Raw genomic sequence first — 21,354 nt, 5'->3', positions numbered from 1 at the left:
TATGCTAAATATTTACTCACATTATCTCATCTAAACCTCACAAAAACCCTACACATTAGCCTTTAAAACCCATTTTATAGATGAGGAACCTGAGACTGAGAGCAATTAAGTCACGTGCCAGCTAGTTTATAAGTGGTAATGCAGGAAGCTGAACCATGAGTCTGTCTCCGGGGCTCTTGAGCCTACTCCTGTAACCACTAGTTTATTCTGTCTCACCACTGCCCCTTGCCCAGGGTGCACTTACCATCATGTGCTCACCACAGAAGATGATCCAGAAGGAGAGAAGCATTGCATAGAAGATGCCCTGTCGGATATCACCAAACAACAGCATCCAGGTCCAGTCAAACCCAATGGAAAACCACTCCACTGGGATGTTGATAAAAGTCATGGAAATCCCAAGGGCAAAGATGACTCTGATGGTGCGAAAACATGAGGAAAGCTATTTTATTTATCTGGAAGCCAAAACATTTTTTATTTAAAAATCAAAACTCAGTTTTGGGAAATGAGATGCTCCATGTTGGCACTGAAGCCATATGATCAGTTTCTTGGCTCTCATTATAACAAGTATCTACATGGAGAAGCTAAATGTCTTCTTCTGCACCACTGCAGAATGAACGACTGTTGCATTAATCCTTCTACACAGTAATTGAACCTAACCTGAATGCTCTGAACTTTATCTTGGTGCCACCTCAGATCAAGTGCTTCCTAAATGTTTTCACCCTCCCTTGCCTTCTTACACAGACCTCATTGAATATACCAATAATTATCCTCTCTTACCTATTCAGGGTATCATTAACCTGATCATTAAGAACACTCATTATTATGATATTCTCAGCAACTATGAATCATACAAGCATTTTAATTTCAATAACACATGACTCCAAACGATATGAAATACAAATTATTTTAGCTGCTTGTTTGATTTTTATTTTGCTTTTCTCCCATTAATTGCCACTTCCCTATCAAAATTTCATTTATTTATCCATACTTTCATTCATACCCATGTGTTATTAAACATAAATCATGTATCAGGCATTTTGTTAGGGCCATGGACAGGACCACTTCTATGGTCCAGTTCTAAATGAATAGGACCAGTTCTTTCCTTTATGGATATTCAGTAGCTGAACCAGATAAAGTGTGACAAGCAATATGACAGATGAGTACAATAAATTGCTATCAGGATTTCTTACTTTGACAGAGACAGAAATTAAGCTGAGTTGTAAGTCAAGGTTAGGGAGGTGGAAGGGAATTCCAAACAGAGGAAAGAGCCTGGATGAAGACTAGAAGAGCCTGAAGCATTTGGGGATCTGACTATGGAACATATCAGGAAATGATAGGCCATGAGACCAGAGAAATATATATAAAAAGGCTGAGCTGGTAAAGAAACTTGAATACCTTATTAGAGAATTTTAAATTTATCCTGAAAGGACTGAGGATCCAATAAGAAGGTTAAAAAATGAAGCAGCATCATTTCATTCATTCACTCAACAAATTCATATTTATTGAGCTCCTACTGTGTGCCAGTCACGATTCTAGACGCTGGGGATATAGAGGTAAACAGAGTAGGCAATGGTCCTGCTCTAGTGATGCTTGTATTCAGATGGGGTGAGCAGAGGGGTAGAGAGGGAATGATAATAAATAGAGAATAAGTATTATGAAGAAGTATAAAAAGAGCCAAGTGGGAGAATGGAGTGTGATGGGAGGCAATTTAAATAAGGTAGATGGGGGAAAGCCTATAAGACAGAAATTATACTAGGGCTGAAGGAAATGAGTCATTGAGCCACAAAGATATCTGGGGAGAAGCATTTCAGATGAAGAGGAGAGCAAGTGCAAAGGCCCTAAAGAGAGTGCATGCTGGTCATGTCTGAGCACCATCAAGGTGGATGGCCTGTGGTGAAGAGAATAGGAGATAAAATTAGAGGTGGTGAAGGGCCGGATCACTGAGGGTTTACAGGCCAGAGTAAAGGAAATGAAAAGCCAACAGAAAGCTTTGAACAGAGCAGTTAAATGATCCAATTTCTACTTAAAAGAAAAAGCCTGGCTGCTGTGTGAACAGACTGCAGGAAATAAAATGATGGAAATAAGAGGAGCAGTTAAGAGGCTATTTCAATAATCCAGGTGAGAAATGAGGAATCAGGGGTAGATCAGGGTGGTAGATATGGAAATGGTGAGAATTTCCTGGTATGTTTGAAGAGGGGTGTGAATAAAAGTGGAGTCAAGGATGCCTCCTCCATGTCTGATCAGCTGCTCTTATTAAACAGCTGAAAGGACAGAGTTGCTATTTTCTAAGATAAAGGTGCCCCAAAGAGGAGCAAGTTTGAAGTGGGAGGAAGACACTTCTTTGTATGTGGTACATTTCTACGTAAATGAAGGTGTTAAGTAAATGGATGAAATACTAGGGTCCAGAGTTGGGAGTAGCTGAAGTTGACCGTGTACATGAAGAGCATCAGAGTACAGAAGGTTTTTAAGGCCACAAGACTAGACGAGATCACCAGGGAAACAAACGTAGCTAGTAAAGAGAAGAGGTCCAAATGTTGCAGGAAGGGAGACCCGTTCCAGGGCCTGAAACTGGGCTCTTGTCTAATGGTCGGAAATGAATTGTCTGAGGAGACACATGTGCTGGCAAAGCAAGAGATGTGTCTCCTTAGACAATTCATTTCTGCGCATTAGACAAGAGCCCAGTTTTGGGGCCTGGTAGGGGTCCCCCTTCCTGCAACACAAAGACCGAGCCTCAGCTCCAAAGCTTAAGAGGTTGAAAAGATCACTGGAGACAGTCATGGAGACTGAGTGACAGTCAGCAAAAGAGAGAATAACCGTGAGAATGTGGAGGAGGCTCTATGAAAAAACAAGGGAGTGATCAGCTTTGCCAGATGCTGACACTTTAGTTCAGTTCAGTTGCTCAATCGTGTCCAACTCTTTGTGACCCCATGGACTGCAGCAGGCAAGGACTCCCTGTCCATCACCAACTCCTGGAGCTTGCTCAAACTCATGTCCATCGAGTCAGTGATGCCATCCAACCATATCCTCCTCTGTCATCCCCTCTCTTCTAGCCTTCAATCGTTCCCAGCATCAGGGTCTTTTCCAAGGCGTCAGTTCTTCCCATCAGGTGGCCAAAGTATTGGAGCTTCTGCTTGAGCATCAGTCCTTCCAATGAATATTCAGGACTGATTTCCTTTAGGATGGACTGGTTGTTCAAGAGTCTTCTCCAACACCACAGTTCAAAAGCATCGATTCTTCAGTGCTCAGCCGTCTTTACACTCCAACTCTCACATTCATACATGACTACTGGAGAAACCATAGCTTTGGCTACACAGATATTTGTTGGCAAAATAATGTCTCTGCTTTTTAATATACTATCTAGGTTGGTCATAGCTTTTCTTCCAAGGAGTAAGTGTCTTTTAATTTCATGGCTGCAGTTACCATCTGCAGTGATTTTGGAGCCCCCAAAATAAAGTTAGTCACTGGTTCCATTGTTTCCCCATCTACTTTCCATGAAGTGATGGGATTGGATGCCATGATCTTAGTTTTCTGAATGTTGAGTTTTAAGCCAACTTTTTCACTCTCCTCTGTCACTTTCATCGAGAGGCTCTTTAGTTCTTCTTTGCCTTCTGCCACAAGGACAGTGTCATCTGTGTATCTGAGGTTATTGATATTTCTCCCAGCAATCTTGATTCTAGCTTGTGCTTCATCCAGTCTGGCATTTCACATGATGTACTCTGCATAGAAGTTAAATAAGCAGGGTGACAATATACAGCCTTGACATACGTCTTTCCCGATTTTGAATTAGTCTGTTGTTCCATGTCCAGTTCTAGCTGTTGCTTCCTCACCTGCATACAGTTTTCTCAGGAGGCAGGTAAGGTGGTCCTGGTATTCCCATCTCTTTAAGAATTTTCTACAGTTTGCTGATATACACAGTCAAAGGTTTTAGCATAGTCAATAAAGCAGAAGTAGATGTTCTTCTGAAACTCTCTGGCTTTTTCCATGATCCAATGGATGTTGGCAATTTGATCTCTGGTTCCTCTGCCTTTTCTAAATTGAGCTTGAACATCTGGAAGTTCACGGTTCATGTACTATTGAAGCCTGGCTTGGCGAATTTTGAGAATTACTTTGCTAACATGTGAGATGAGCAATTGTGCAGTAGTTTGAACATTCCTTGCATTGCCTTTCTTTGGGACTGGATGAAAACTGACCTTTTCCAGTCCTGTGGCCACTGCTGAGTTTTCCAAATTTGCTGGCATATTGAGTGCAGCACTTTCACAGCATCATCTTTCAGGATTTGAAATAGCTCCACTGGAATGCCATCACCTCCACTAGCTTTGTTTGTAGTGATGCTTTCTAAGGCCCACTTGACTTCGCATTCCAGGATGTCTGGCTCTAGATGAGTGATCACACCATCATGATTATCTGAGTCACGAAGATCTTTTTTGTACAGTTCTTCAGCGTATTCTTGCCACCTCTTCTTAGTATCTTCTGCTTCTGTTAGGTCCATACCATTTCTGTCCTTTATCGAGCCCATCTTTGCATGAAATGTTCCCTTGGTATCTCTAATTTTCTTGAAGAGATCTCTAGTCTTTCCCATCCTGTTGTTTGCCTCTACTTCTTTGCACTGATCACCGAGGACGGCTTTCCTATCTCTCCTTCCTATTCTTTGGAACTCTTCACTCAGATGGGTATATATTTCCTTTTCTCCTTTGCCTTTTGCTTCTCTTCTTTTCTCAGCTACTTGTAAGGCCTCCTCAGACAACCATTTTGCCTTTTTGCATTTCTTTTTCTTAGGGATGGTCTTGATCCCTGTCTCCTGTACAATGTCATGAACCTCCGTCCATAATTCTTCAGGCACTCTGTCTATCAGATCTATTCCCTTGAATCTATTTGTCACTTTCAGTGTATAATCATATGGGATTTGATTTAGGTCATATAGTGGATGTGACCTAAATGCTGACAACGAGTCAAAAAAAGTGAGGACTGAGGACTGGATTTGGAAGGCAGGGGTCATTGGTGATCCTGTTAAGAATAATTTTAATAAGGGGTGGAAGGGGCTCAAGAAAAAACAGGAGAAGGTATACACACAAGATTTTTGAGGAATTTTGTTGTAAAGACCAGCTGAGAAATGACGCAGTAGCTTTGAGGGGAAGTACACAGAATTCTAACTGTGAATGGGGATGGAAGAGTGTGTTTGTATATTAATGGGAATAATCCAACAGAAGGCAAAAAGTCAATAATGTGGGAGCGAAAGGGGCTATCTCTACAGGAAAATCATCCTTGCTGAGAGGTGCTGAGAGGGGTTGGGATTCGTGAGCATCAATGCAGTTCATCCACTGTTGCAGAGAAATGTATCTGATGCAGAACGTGAAAGAGCAAACATGGAACAGAGAGCTGGAAATATGAGAGCAGAAGAGCCCTTAGGATTTAACAATAATTTGCATGTAAAAGCTGAAGGAGAAAAAGGAGTCAAGTCTCCAGTCCAAATAACACACTGACCACTTGCAACAGGTGCACGCGAGGCTGTGCCAGTGTTTCTTAAGAGTGCTGCAAAATCAGCTCTTACTTTTCTAGGAGCACTGGGGGTCGAGACATCATGGTGATCCTCCTCCAATACCACACCATAATGATGAAGATGCTGGGCGTAAGGAAGGTCTTCATGGCAAACCACACCTTGGTGAAGCCTCCATTTTGGTGAATTCCCTAGATAGAGACCAATCATAACTTTGAAGGTCAATATATCTTGGTGTTATTTTCTACCAGCAGATGCATTTTGAAGAGCAGTAAGTGGAGATCTTTATTGCTGAACTTCCAAGATCAAGAACTTTAACATTCACAGCAGGTAACGTCTTCACACTCGCCTCAACCCCTCCTCAGGCACTGTATAAAACTAAATCAAAAGGCATGAAGATAGCCTCACTCTATCCTAAGGGAATGATTAGGAACGTGATCAAAGATTTTTCTCCAAGGTTTGCATTGCAAAATTGGAGCTATCTTAGATGCCCCAAATGATGGCACTGGCATAATGTGTTAAGGTGAATACATACTGTGGAAAGCTAAGCAGTACCGCAAAGTATATTTACATTGTATTTATAATATGCCATTAAATTTTAAAAAAGCAAAGAATGGAAGAGTCAGTCGCATATGATCTCCTCCCTTTCTTTAAGAGAAGGGTTGAGCTCAGTCTCTCAGTTGTGTCTCTTTGTGACCCCACGGACTGTAGCCCACTGGGCTCTTCTGTCCATGGAATTTTCCAGGAAAGAATACTGGAATGGGTTGCCATTTCCTTCTCTAGAAGGGAACAATTTTAAATATATTCATACACACACACACACACACACACAGAAAAAAATCAAGAAGGAGATAACAGCAAAACCTCAAAACGGTTATTTCTCAAGATGGTAGGATATTACAGATAACTTTCATGTTCTACTATGTGTTTATTTGTGCTTCTAATTTTCTACAATAAATATGCAGTTGCTTTTTAGATTTAAAAAAACCTCAATTAGGTTTAAAAAATCTACTCCACATTGTACTTTTTTCCCTACTAAAGAGACAAAATGGTAAGAACCTATACCACAACTGTGATCAATCAGATTCACTTACCACCAGCCGAATATCCTTTATCTCTCCAATCCCAACATTGATTTTCTTCTTCTCATTCACAGGCAGCCGGATATTTAGAAGGTAATACTTATGAGCCACGGACCCAATTTCCATGAAAGGAAGCACATCACATTCATAGTAACGGCCCTCATGTTCTACGGTCTGGAAGAAGAGAAGAGGGTTTGAGGCAAGGTCACCATTTTCAATAAACTGGGTCTGAATTGTCTTGCCTTTGACTCCTATCACCAACTCTAAAAAGCTAAGGCTTAAATGTATACTTCAGAGGTACACATAATAGGGTACCTGGGTTTATATAAGCTGCCACCCTCCCTCCCCAAAATAAAACCCAGCCACATTTGAGGTGGAACCAGAAATCTCAGGTAACAAGTAGGGATTTCTTCTATTTCAACACCTTTCTCAGCTCTTCAGTCCTTATTACAGCCTCACATCACACTAGTCTGGTCTATAAGGGCTATAAGAACTTTTAATTTACAGCGTACTGTCAGATACTGTATAGCTTTGTGGAACAGTCAACTCCTTAAATGTTCAGGAGGAAGTCCTTGCTAATGTTCATCACATTCTTGTATCGTGATCATTTATTTACATAGTTTTGGCCTGCAGGAGATGCTACAATAAGCAGGAAACACCTACTTTTTATTGATTTGACCAAAAAAATAGAAGCAGCAACTAAAAGAACCTTGGAATTTGGGGAAGATTCAAAGGGATGAGGGGAATGATGAGATTAGGTTGATAGAGATGACCACTTGGAATTTTCTACCTTTAAATCTTTCTAACTGCCCAAAAGACAAAATGGCAGAAGGGAGTAGAAACTAAATAAACATTTAACACAGTTTTTAGGAAGTCCTTTCTACTTTTTAAAGCTGGCTTAAAACTCAGTTTTTAAAAATCTAAGATCATGGCATCAGTCCTATCACTTCATGGCAAATAGAAGGGGAAAAGGTGGAAGCAGTGACAGATTTCTTCTTCTTGAGCTCTAAAATCACTATAGATGGTGACTGCAGCCATGAATTAGAAGACGATTGCTTCTGTGCAGGAAAGTCATGACAAACCTAGACAGTGTGTTAAAAAGCAAAGGCATCACTTTGCTGACAAAAATCTGTATAGTCAAGGATACAGACTTTCCAGTAGTCATGTGTGGATGTGGGAGTTGGACCATAAAGAAGGCAGAGCACCGAAAAATTGTGGTGCTGGAGAAGACTCTTGAGAGTCCTTTGCACTGCAAGATCAAACCAGTCACTCTTAAAGGAAATCAACTCTGAATATTCATTGGAAGGAGTGATGCTGAAGCTGAAGCTCCAATACTTTGGCTACCTGATGCGAACAGTCGACTCACTGGAAAAGACCCTGATGCTGGGAAAGACTGAAGGCAGAAGAAGAGGGCGACAAAGGATGAGATGGTTGGATGCCATCACTGATTCACTGGACATGAATTTGGGCAAACTTGGGCGAGGGACAGGGAAGCCTGGCGTGCTGCAGTCCATGGGGTCACAAAGAGCTGGACACAACTTGGCAACTGAACAACTATGGCTAGGAAGGCCTCCTGGACTTCCTGCCAAGCAATTTAAGAGGTACCAGCCAGCACATGGCAGTGGGAGATTGGTGAGTAGGGGCGCAGCTTGCTTTTGAAAATGAAATTCTGTTCCAGCTCCACAGGACACAACACTTCGTGGCTTAGCTGAGGGGTAGGGGCAGCTCACAAGCATGGGCATGGAGAAGCAGGAGCTTCAGCAACTGAGGACTATTTCCCAATGAACCAGACAAGTGTCTGCCTTCATGCTGGGTTTGTATTCCAGCTTTAAGGTTTGCCTGGTACCTTCTGATGAAGTGATGGAGGGATGGAATTTGGTATTCCTAAGCTTGAATTCTCAGGGCCTCCCAAAAGTTTTTGTAAATCTTCAGAGCAAAAAGTCCAGAGGAGAAAAGAAGATAACAAGGAGTCTGTTCTTTCTGCGATCTTGGGGGTGGGGGTGGGGGAGTGGTTTACTAGACAGTCAGAGCTCAAGGGTGCAATAAGCAGACCTTCATCCAGGGACAGAAGACACAAAGGACAAAAACAGGTAGAGTAGGTACAGATCCGGTGTACGTTCTTCCACTCTTCCCTTTCCTACTAATGGTAGACATCACTGATTGATCATGATCGTTTTTCATTTTCTAAGGTCTTAGGGGCTCTTATCAGAATGACCAGTTGATTAGACATGCATTTGAAGTTTTAAAAATTCTTCCGTAGAAAGAATCCTTTTCCAAAACTCAGCTGCAAGTTGGGTAAGTCTTCCTGTATAGATCTTTCTCTCCCCTCTGCTCCCCTCTCTTCTACTTATAAATCAAGGCAGGAAGGACTCTGCAAAATTGCTGAAAATACAGTATAGGCTCTAATTCAACCTCAGATGAAGGTGAACTAAGGAAGCTGATTACCTACTCTTGTAACAGCAAAAAGTGGATATTCTGATGTGTTTCCAATAAGCTTATTTACAGAAATTGAGAGTTTGAAGGCAACAAAACTTATTTAGTCTAATGCCACTGTCTTCATTACGTGTCTTACCCAAGGTCCCAAAAGTCATGGCAGAATCGAGTTGAGGACATGAGTCTTGCAAGTCCAGCCTCCAGCTCTGACAGGGAGGAGGACACATGAATGAAGCAGAAAGAAAGGAATGCTGTGGCCTTGGACATGCCTGAAGGTAGGTGTTGTGCTATAGTAAGGAGGGCACTGAACTTCAAGCCAAGAGATTCAAATTCTAGTCCTGACCTCACCCCTTACTGGGTAGCTGGGGAAGGTCACCCACCTCATTTGGTATCACTTTCTAAGCATGCATGCATACTTAGTTGCTCAGTCATGTCCAACTCTTTGCAATTCCATGGATTGTAGCCTGCCAGGCTCCTCTCTCCATGGGATTCTCCAGGGAAAAATACTGGAGTGAGTAGCTATTCCCTTCTCCAAGGGATCTTCCTGACCCAGGGATCAAATCTGAATTTCCTGTTTTGCAGGCAGATTCTTTACCATCTGAGCCACCAGGGAAGCCCCCTAAGTAAAGCAAGAAGGTTTATTTATGTGATCTCTTGAGTTCCTTCTAATGCCCCTTCATGGGTCATCCACTCCCTTGTCTTCCACTCCCCTGTCCCTACACAGAGGGTAACACCACCACATGGGACAAATTTACTTAAATCCAACAGATCAGAGACACATACAGGGTCCTGGGATCCTGGCCTGTCCTACCTGTCTCAGACAAATTCACCTTATCCTGCTGGGGACTCTATGGACTGACGTTCTGCCTCTGCCAGTATTTAGGGCATTTAGAAAGAAAGATTTCCTGCTCTCCCTCCTTTTCCTTTCCCCAGCCCCCTCAGCCCTCCCCTAAATCCAGCATGAGACTGGCTAATTAGGACAAATTACAGCAGGTGGCAACTTGACTTTTTTTTTTTTTTTAAACTTCACAATCCACCAGAGACTAAAAAGCTTTAAAGCAATTTCTCATTTAATCTTCAGACTCAAGTCTAAATTTCACTGCAATCAAAAAGCATAGATTTGATGATTCATTTCCTTCACACTTTTCAAGGTTTAGTATCTTTCTTGAAAGAGATCAACACATCCTAAAGATAATCAAGCAACTGTCATTAAGAAGCAGTTGCAGGCTTCTTAATAACCTCCCCTGACTCTGCTTCTCAGTGCCCTCTAAGAGTTTAAGTAAGGTGAGAAATGACTTTTTGCTTTTTCTGAGAATGAAATTCCATATGCAAAAGCTTTATATCCTTTAGCTTTAGACATCCAACCAGTCTTACCCTTGAATGATGCAATCAACTTGCAGCAACAGTTAGAAAGGTTTTAATTAATTTCCTCCACTGCATACAAAGATCTAGAAATATTACATATCTCTCTTCTGCTACCTCCAGTTCCTCTCTACCATTCCTTTTCACCTACAGATTACCCCCAAGGGCCTACTCAAAACAATTCTGGATGAATTTGGGGTGGGGGGAACCCTACATTTGACCATTAAGGAAAGGATCTACTGAAGTCACTTTCAAACTTTATCAAACTTAAGAGAAGGAATTGAAATCCTATTAAAACACAGGTTCCTTGGTTCTGTGTGAATTTTGATTCTTGTGTTTGGAGTGTGACCTGAAAATCTGCATTTCCTACAAGCTACCAGGTGATGCTGATGCTGTTAATTCTTAGGCCACACTTTCCATAGCTCTGGTCTAGGAACCCTAGGGAAAGAGAGGCTTAACAAATACCAGGTGCCCCAAAAGATGCTTCTATGTAGGGTGCACGGTTGGCCCATGAGGGTTTTAGTTAAAATGTTTTGTCCTGGTGGCCCATCTAGTGAAACATGTCCCAGACTAGATTCAAGTGGTAGGATTCGTTCTGTTATCTAGTCCTTACAGAGATTCCACAGGCAGGTATTCATTATTATTTCGTTTGGCAAAAGAGAAACTGAAGCTTGAGCAGATAAAGCAAGCTAGCCTGAGGGAATGTAGTCAGTAAATGAAATGGTCTGGAATTGAAGCCAAGTATTTGTTGTTTGCTGTTTATTCACTTGGCCATGTCCAACTCTTTTGGGACCTCATGGACTGTAGCCTGCCAGGCTCCTTGATCCATGGGATTTCCCAGGCAAGAATACTGGAGTGGGCTGCCATTTCCTTTTTCAGAAGATCTTCCTGACCTAGAGATCGAACCCCATCTCCTGCACTCAATGCAGGATAGGGACATTCTTCCTTCTTGGTGGTTAAACAAATCTTCCTGGAAGAACCAAAGAAAGGAGAGTCCCACAGACGTGCAAAAAACTGAGAGGTCACAACGGAAACTAGATTGCTCCCTCAGGCCCTTCTTTTTGTCTCTGATGTTTGTTCCCTGGGATTGTTAGTCTTCACACCTGCACACTGATTTTGGCAACAGAGATGCCTAAGAAACAGCAGACACACGCATTGATCCAATATGAACAGATTTACACACCTAAAATTAACTAAGCAACATTCTTCAAACACTTAGCTAATTAACAGAAGAACAAAGAGCTTATTTTTATGGAGGTATTTTAGAGAAACAACGAAATCACTTCAAACAAACATTCCTTCTTCTGTTCTTTGCTCCTTTGCAGGGACATGAAATATCTAAATTGCCCTCTTCTAGGACAAAGGATGGTGACCACTAATCTTTGTGGGTCATGCATGCTTAGGAACAAGGAATCTGTCTGAGCAAATGTTCCCACATACCTGGAAACGAGATAAAAACCCCATCAACTAGGACATCAAGGTACCCTACCTTGGGGGAGGTGAAGGTACATTTGAGTTTCCGGGGCACTCTCTCATGGGCCATTTCAGTCCACTCAGCAAACATATCATCACGGTAAGCCAGAGAAACATCCATGGAAACTTCTGCATTTTCTCCTGCAAGAGATAAAGGAAGCACAATTCAGAAATGGCTTCTGGAAAGATACTTTGAAAACAGTTTAAAAACTCTTACAGGTTCCACCATGGAAACCAACAAGACAAAAGAGATGTATCAGTTCCTATCAAGCACCAAACCTGACTTTCCAAATCTGAAGACTTAAAAGTCACAGGATGAATGTCTGAGCTGGATGCTGGGTCCCCTCCCATAACCAACTGCTCTGCTAAGGAGTCAAAGAGCTCCCACTGAAATTCCTCTAGAGACGGCAGTCTCATTCTCTCTGAGGCAGTTCCAAATGGTCAGGTTCTGACTCAACATGTATCCTCCTTAACTTATACCACTGGTCCTACATCCCCCCATGTAAGTCCCATGGCACATGAGGTCATTTTCCACAAAAGTGCCTTAATACTTGAAACCTACAACTCATCTGTTCTCTCCTCTCTGATCAAAATGACCAAGATTTTTTGCCACCTCTCAGATAAATGACAAGTACCTTGGGCGCTTTCTTCAGGAACACTCTAGTCTGAAAGATCCTTTCTAAAATTCCCCCAAGAAGTTCTCAAATGCAGGCTCTCCTGCTTCTCTAAAACTCCAAACTCTTTCTTCAGAGTGTGGACAAAGTTAATTTAAGATGTGAAGGGTTTCTCTAAATTTAAGACTTATACACAGACAAGAATATTAGAATAAGTTCATAATTATGCAAATGAACATTCATATATACTTCTGTATCAATAAGGACCATGAATGGGTTTAACTTATCACAGAGCTCATTAAAGAGATTAGTTTGATAAAAATTACATCTATCCACTTGGTCTGTTTTATACTTTGTTGAACAAGTTTCAGAATAGAGGAGTCTTAATGGGGGAAAAAAAGCACAACTACATTTCTAAAATGATCATGGTGAGCCAGCTCCCATTGGGGTTATGAGACTGGGCTCAGTTCTGGGCCCTGGAACCTCCACTCTAGGTCACAAGGGAAACAGGTAAGAATAGCTGCTGTCTAGAAAACTGGGGCTTTACTATCCACTGACCCAGTGTGGCTTGAAGACAATTTGACAGTGCAGTAAATTCCTAGTTCTCTGAGGAAATCTAGAAGAGAAAGAAATAACACAGGAAAGAAGGGATCTGAGGCCATTCTGATATAGACAAAACTCTCAATGAACATCAGTGCCGACTCTTTTATTAGTACCATTTAAATATTCAATCACTAATAATGAACTATTGGAGAGAAAAAGCTAAAAAAAAATCCCACTTAAAATGATGTCAAAAAGAGTAAAAAACCTAGGAATAAACTTAACCAAGAAATAAAATAAAATACCTATACAATGCAAACTATGAAATACTGATGCAAGAAACTAAAGATGTTACAACAAAATGGAGAGATCTCCCATGCTCTTGTAATGGAATAATTAACTGTTAAAATGGCCATGCTACCCAAAGCCATCTACAGATGGAATGCAGTACCTACGAAAATACCCATGCCCTTTTTCACAGAACTAAAACAAATAATCCTAAAATTGATATGGGACCACAGAAGGCCCTGAACTGCCAAAGCAATCTTGAGAAAAAATAAAGCTGGAGGTATCACCCTCCCAGATTTCAGCTATACCACAAAGCTACAGTAATCAAAAGTGCGGTACTGACACAAAATAGACACATAGATCAACAGAGCAGATAGTGAACCCAGAAATAAACCCATGCACCTATGGTCGATTAATCTATGACAAAGGAAGCAAGAATATACAATGTAGAAAAGATAGTCTCTTCAATAAGCAGTGCTGGAGAAACTTGGACATGTAAAAGAAAGCAATTACAACATTTCCTCAAACTATATACAAAAATAAACTCAAGTTTCTCTTCCGGTCCCACGCGCTTCGGCATCTGAGGGCCCGGGTGCAGACATGGCCAAGTCCAAGAACCACACCATGCACAACCAGTCCTGAAAATGGCATAGAAACGGCATCAAGAAACCCCGATCACAACGATACGAATCTCTTAAGGGGGTAGACCCCAAGTTCCTGAGGAACATGCGCTTTGCCAAGAAGCACAACAGGAAGGGCCTGAAGAAGGCCGACAATGCCAAGGCCATGAGTGCACGTGCTGAGGCCGTCAAGGCCCTAGTGAAGCCCAAGGGGGTCAAGGCCAAAATGCCAACAGGTGGCAGCTGCAAGCTCAGCCGACTTGCCTACATCGCCCACCCCAAGCTCGGGAAGTGCGCTCCTGCTCGCACCGCCAAGGACCTCAGGCTCTGCCAGCTGAAGTCCCAGGTCAAGACTCCAACCAAGGCCAAGCCACCTGCAGCTGCAGCTCCAAGCTGCCAAGGGTGCCCAGAACCCCACCAAAGCCCTGGAGTAGAGACCTTTATCTGCCAGTGTGAGGACAGAAGGACTGGTGTGACCCCCTGGGTTGCTCTCTTCATGGGGCTGGTGTCCTCCTGTGCTATTTGTATGAATAAATCTGAGACAGGAAAAAATCAATCAATAAATAAATAAACTCAAAATGTATTAAAGACCTAAATGTAGGACATGACACTATAAAGAAGAGAATATAAGCGGGACACTCTTTGACTTAAATCACAGCGGGTTTTTTTTTTTTTGGATCGGTCTCCTAAGGCAAAAAAATAAAAGCAAAAGTAAACAAACTGAAACCTAATTAAACTTTAAAGCTTTTGCATAGCAAAGGAAAGCAATAATAAAACAAGAAGACAACCTATGGAACAGGAGAAAATATTTACAAATGATGCAACCAACAAGGGGTTAGTAGTCAAAATATAAAAACAGGTTGTACAACTCAACATTTTAAAAAAACCAAATAACCCAGTCAAAAAATGGGCAGAAGATCTGAAGACATTTTTCCAAAGAAGATATTCAGATGGCACATGAAAAGATGCTCAACATCGCTAATTATTAGAGAAATGCAAATCAAAGCACAATGAAGTATTACCTACACTTGTCAGAATGGCTAGCACCAAAAAGTCTACAAATAACAAGTGGTGGTGAGGATATAGAGAAAAATGAACCCTGTACTTTGCTGTTGGGAATGTAAATTGGTGCAGCCACTATGGAAAAGAACATGGAGATTCTTCCAAAAACTAAAAACAGAACCGTATGTCACAGCAATTCCACTTCTGGGTATATATCCAGAAAAACCAAAAACACTAATTCAAAAAGATACACATACTCTAATGTTCATAGAAGCAATAGCTTCCACACAAGATATAGAAGCAACCTAAGTGTCCATCAATAAACGAGTGGATAAAGAAGATGTGGTATAGGAAGGAGATTCAAGGAGGAGGGCACATATGTATACCTATGGCTGATTCATGTTGAGGTTTGACAGAAAACAACAAAATTCTGTAAAGCAATTATCTTTCAACTAAAAAATAAATAAATAAGATGTGGTACAAATTACACACACACACACACACACACACACACTGGAATATTAGTCATAAAAAAGAATGAAATTCTGCCATTTGCAGCAATGTGGATGGATCTAGAGAATATTATGCTTCGTGAAATAAGTCAGGGAAAGACAAATATCGTATGTTATCACTTATATGTGGAATCTAAAATAATACAAACAAACATATATGGCAAAACAGAAGTAAATAAAAAAAGAAAACTAGTGGTTACCTGTAGGTAGAGGAAACGGGGAGGGACATTTCAGGGGTATGATATTAAGAGATACAAACTACTATGTATAAAACAAACAACAAGGACATATTGCATAGCACAGAGGATTGTAGCCATTATCTTATGATAACTGTTAATAGAGTATGATATGTAAATGTTATAGCATAGCACAATGCTCATAATGTCATAGCATGAATCTCTATGCTATATATCTGAAACTAATATTGCAAATCAACTATACTTCAACAAAGAAATAGCTAAAGATAATAAATCCTCAGTCAAATATGGTGAACTGGCCCCTTGTGTTTTCTCATCTCACTCCTGAAACTTCACAAAAACAAAACAAAAAACAGGAAAGGAAAATAAAAGCCATTAAATCTCAAGGGGGAAAAATGGTAGTGACATGAGCAGATCAGAGATTGCAACAATTTTTTTGAAGATGAAAAACAGATGAAGTAGGATTTCCTGACAGCCACAAAGATGGGCACAGCTGAAACTCCACAGAAGGGATATTTTGGAAAAGTGAGCCAATGTGTCCAATAGACCGGCAAGCCACTTAGAACTGGAAAGTACCAGGTGTTGCATAAGACAGGAAAGGCAAGATGCTGACAACAGAGAAGTGGGGTCAAAGTCTATACACAGAATCACTGGAACTCCAGTTCTCATCCATCTCAGCTCCACACAGTCCAGGAGGAGACTCTGGACTTGAGGACACCAGGCTGTGCAGAGACCCAGGGCTAAGAATGCAGAATAATTAGCGTCTGTATAAGAAACTGTGGGATGCCTGGCTTGGCAGCAGCAATAATCAGAGTTTGTATATCCTCTTGGTTAGGAGCCAGAATGACTACAACTGCTCCTTGCTTGGCAGCCTCAGTGGTCCAAAGAAAGAACTGGCCAGAGCTTCCATCTGTGAGTTGAGTATTAGGTACCACGTTACCTCCTTTTCACTTCTAATCCTGGGATTAGGAATTGGGACTGTCAACTCTGTTGAAAGGGTATTTCCATGGAACTCAATAGTATAAATATGAATGCTATAAATGCAGTTATCAGTTCTTGTGTTGAGCTCCTTGGAGGGCCAGGGTTCAGGACAGCACTGGCCTTAGGCACAACACAGCAGGAGCGGCCCTGAATCTCAGCCCCAGACTTTTAAAGGGTCCTTCTCCAGGGACTTCACTGCTGGCACAGTGGTTAAGAATCTGCCTTGCAATGAAGGGGGACATGGGTTTGATCCCTTGTCAGGGAACTAAGATTTCACGTGCTGCAGGGCAACTAAACCCATATACAGCAACTAGAGAGTCACGTGGCGCAACTAGAGAAGCCCGTAAGCAGCAACCGTTGAACACATGCACTGCAACAAGAGAGGAGGCCACATGCTGCAGTCAAGAGCACGCGCACCGCAATGAAGGCCAGCGCAACAAAAAAATAAATAAATGAATGGAAGTCTCTCAGTCGTGTCCAACTCTGTGCGACTCCGTGGACTGTAGCCCATCGGGCTCCTCTATCCACGGGGATTCTCCAGGCAAGAATACTGAAGTGAGTTGCCATGCCCTCCTCCAGGGGATCTTCCCAACCCAGGGATCAAACCCCAGTCTCCTGCATTGCAGGCAGATTCTTTACCATCTGAGCCACCAGGGAAGCCCAGTGTAAATATATATATATACATGTACTGCTAAGTTGCTTCAGTCATGTCCGACTCTGTGCGACCCCATAGACGGCAGCCCACCAGGCTCCCCCATCCCTGGGATCCTCTAGGCAAGAACAATGGAGTGGCTTGCCATTTCCTTCTCATATATATATATATATATATATATATATATATATATATATATATATATATAAAATTAAAAAACAAATAAAGGGTCCCACTTTGTCCACCCTTTCCCAGCTGTCCACTTCTTCTCCAGATGAGAAGACCCTGAAGTGAAAGGGACATGCTCACCAAGAGCCTAACCTCTCCCCCAATTTATAGAACATGGCCCAGGAACTCAGGAATCCAGAATACATAACTCAGACAGCTCTGAGCCTATTTCCACATCCTGGGGAGGAGGACAACTTCCCCAGATCTGGTCTCCCAAAGGGAACTCCACAACCACTTGTGCACCTTTGGGCTCATGAGTGATCAAACAGCTGCTGTTTTTGAGGACACAGACAGAGATTGAGCTTGGAGGGTGGGGTGTCCATACATAAACATAGTCTTTGTGTGGGATGGGGTCAGGGATGGGAAGAAAACACATTGAGAAGCCCACACTCCCTGGTCCATCCCATTTTTGACACAGAATTCCAAGGAGTCCAAGAACCCTGAATTCAAACCCAGACTTCCAGTTCATCATGAAGGTAGATTAGTTACATTTGTGTGATAGGTCTTATTTGGCTCAACAATTTGTTGGTGTGATTTATTACTTTAAAATATGTAGACATATGGCAACCATGCCTTCATAGGTACTCTTGCCCTGGGCCCCACAAATGTTAGGGGTGGGCCTTACAGAGGAGGTGCCTCAGGAAGAGAAAGGACCAGACATACTTGCCTCCTGGCCTTCTTCCTATTTTAAGAGTTATTGCTACCTGTTGGGAATCTCCAAACTGTTTTAAAATATGCTGTTAAAAACAAAAATTTTAAAGACTGTTTTCATGTACAATTACTTTCTATTAGGCCCTCATGACTTCTGTGCTTTCATTTAAATGACCTCACTAAACAACTCTATAAAGTGGGCATGGGTATTTCCTTTTGATTAGTAAGTAAACCGAGGCCCTCAGATATGAAGTGACTTGCCTGAAGTTGTATTGTTGTTGGCAATATGAGAAAGAGAACTATTTTGAAGCCTTCTTAAAAGACAACCATTTTTTTTGTATTGCCTAAGGAAAATTGGGTTAACTTGTGATGAAAGAAGCCCCTCAAATGAGTCACAAAATATGAACAGGTACGTCTTTAATAAAAACAAGGCTCCATGAGAACACTGTACTCTTTTATCCTCACACCTATCCTATGAGGAAGAAGTCAGCTAGAAAAATTGCCCAAGAATATATCTAGTAAGTGGTAGAGCTGGGCCTTACACCTCAGTCTGGTTCCCCCAGACCCAACCACGCTCTACTATCTTCGTTGGCAGAAACAGAATTCAAAAGAAACCTAATAGTTGAATCAAGCACACTGCAGGCCACTTAACTCTGACCAAACAACTTTCTAGGGGAGAGAAACATGCAATGCTCCCAGGAGACCACTAGGAGCATGGCTGCAATTCTCTAATCTGAGCACTGAGGAGAGGAACTCCCAGAACCTACAGAGCTTCAGAAAACTGACTGGAGAAGTGTAAAGGGACCCACCCTGCCTGGAGCTGGAAGCCCAGGGACGCCTGTGTTCTGATCCTGGATCTGGCCCTAAGTTGGTGTGTGATCAGGGACGGGAGAGCCCTATGTATGTGGGCTGCTGCGGCTAAATCGCTTCAGTCATGTCTGCTTTCAACTCCAAACCTCAAGAGACAGCACAGGTTATCTTTCCAGACCTGCTGCTTCAAGAGAAGCCAGGTTCAGATGGTTATGCTGCTGCTAAATCGCTTCAGTCGTGTCCGACTCCGTGTGACCCCAAAGACAGCAGCCCACCAGGCTCCTCCGTCCCTGGGATTCTCCAGGCAAGAACATTGGAGTGGGCTGCCACTTCCTTCTCCTCAGATGGTTATACATCTCTCAACTTTTGAATGTTAATAACTAACTAAAAACAAAACGAAGGGACTTCCCTGGCAGTCTAGCAGTTAAGAATTTGCCTTGTCATGCAGGGGATGCAGTTTTAATCCCTAGTCAGGGAACTAAGATCCCACATTCAGTGAAGCAACTAAGGCTGTAGGCTGCACCTAGAGAGCCTGCATGGTCTGGAGCCCATGTTCTATACCTAGAGAGTCCACGCACCACAACAAAAGATCCTGCATGATGCAACGAAGATCCCACGTGCCACATCTAAGACTCAATGCAGCCAAACAAACAAACAAAAATATCTTAAAAACAAAAAAACACCAAAAGGAAACAAAATCTCTACGCACGTCAGCTAAGTAAACATCATTCTTTGGGGTGAAGGGAGACACTTTTCATACTGCCCCACACCACTATTCGTTTCTTCCCATTTTACCACCGAGTGAAGTTCTTTCTAAACTTTTCTATTTTGTTCATAACATTTGCCACAGGCTCTGCCTAATCCTCATGGATCACCTCCCTACTTTCTGTGCTGTCTGGGGCAGATGTTATCATTCCTGTTCATAAGGCAAAGAAGCCAAGACTCAGCTTCCCCTAGAAGCTCAAGCTTCTAGAAGTTTCAGACTCAAGCTTCTAGAGCTTCATGGCCTGTGGTTCTTATACAGGGAGAATGGCCGGTTCAAGTGACCTGCTAGCCTCCCCTCACAGGACTCTGTGATCTCCCCCCAGCCATGGACACTCATAGTTTCTTCACCCTGTTGGAACAGGACTTGCCTCCTAGGACACTGGAGCTTCCCAGGTGGTGCTAGTAGTAAAGAACCCACTTGCCAACACGGGAGACACAAGAGACATGGGTTCCATCCCTAGCTTGAAAGATCCCTTGGAGAAGGGCACAGCAATCCATTCCAGCATTCTTGCCTGAAGAATCCCATGGACAAAGAAGCCTGGATGGCTACAGTCCTCAGAGTCGCACAGAGTCAGACATGACTGAAGCGACTGAGCACACACCTAGGACTTTGTGATCTTTAAATCAGTTACTACACGAAAAATTCTTAGATCAGTGCTGAAGGCATGATGGGTTTCAGTTCAGTTCAGTCACTCAGTCGTGTCCGACTCTTTGCGACCCCATGAATCGCAGCACGCCAGGCCTCCCTGTCCATCACCAACTCCCGGAGTTTACTCAGATTCACGGCCATCGAGTCAGTGATGCCATTCAGCCATCTCATCCTCTGTCGTCCCCTTTTCCTCCTGCCCCCCATGACGGGTTTAGCTATTGTTTTTATCATGTCATAAGGGATATGAAAGTAAGTCTCATATCTACTTTAATTCAAAATAATAACCGGGTTTCAGAGACATGAACCTCCCACTATGAACCCATATCCAAACCTGGAGCACAAAACTCAGAGACAGGAAAACACTGAGCAGAGGACCCAGCAAAGCTTGAAGCCAGCCACCAGTGGATCCAGCCTCCAATGGACCGGAAACAAAGCTCAGCTTTAATGACCATGTTGCAGGTAATAAAGCACGGGTCTCATGACTCCTACGGTGCTGTTGGGGCAATACTCCCCTCCCCCACCTCCACAGAGAGAACGAAAGTGAAACATTCAATTTGAACTCCTTGGGAGAATGGCAGGAAGGCCACGACTACCTCTGGCTCCCGGAGAACCTTCTCTATAAGACAAGAATGCTGGTTACACCAGTTCTATGGGGTGAAGCTGTAAAGTATCAGCATAGGGCATTTATAGATTTGAGATGCATGACTTTCCACACCTAAATGAGACCAGCAGCTCTGTTGTCCTGTGGGCTGAGCCTCACATTTCTCAAATGACTTTGGAGATACATTTTGTTTGCATGGAAAATCCATTCTCAATACTGGGAAGGGAGGTATGGAAAGGCACGGCTGGGATTTCCACCCTGTTATGGAAGCCTGACATGAGGAAGCTGCACTGCAGGGTTCTGTGGGAGCAGACCCAGGCTGAGTACCATTACAGGTAGGAAGATCTGGGCCTTCCCACACTGGGACACACAGACCAAGCATACCCTTAGGAAGCATTTA

General features: G+C 42.5%; 1 protein-coding gene and 1 pseudogene across 1 annotated transcript in view; one reads left to right on the top strand and one right to left on the bottom strand.

Moving 5' to 3' along the window:
- WLS (Wnt ligand secretion mediator) overlaps positions 1-21,354 on the bottom strand; it is a 115,546-nt gene that overhangs the window by 32,520 nt on the left and 61,672 nt on the right. Inside the window, exons 3-6 of the mRNA XM_052636697.1 lie at positions 11,861-11,985; positions 6,589-6,750; positions 5,549-5,685; positions 245-413 (exon numbers count right to left, since the gene is read on the bottom strand). Coding sequence (XP_052492657.1) covers positions 245-413; positions 5,549-5,685; positions 6,589-6,750; positions 11,861-11,985 — 593 coding nt within the window. The remainder of the gene's footprint in view (positions 1-244; positions 414-5,548; positions 5,686-6,588; positions 6,751-11,860; positions 11,986-21,354) is intronic.
- On the top strand, positions 13,854-14,340 carry LOC128044468 (60S ribosomal protein L29-like; annotated as a pseudogene).

The sequence above is a fragment of the Budorcas taxicolor genome, chromosome 3, assembly GCF_023091745.1.
Source record: "Budorcas taxicolor isolate Tak-1 chromosome 3, Takin1.1, whole genome shotgun sequence".
In the NCBI taxonomy this organism is placed as follows: domain Eukaryota; kingdom Metazoa; phylum Chordata; class Mammalia; order Artiodactyla; family Bovidae; genus Budorcas; species Budorcas taxicolor.
This window is presented reverse-complemented; position numbering and strand designations above follow the sequence as displayed.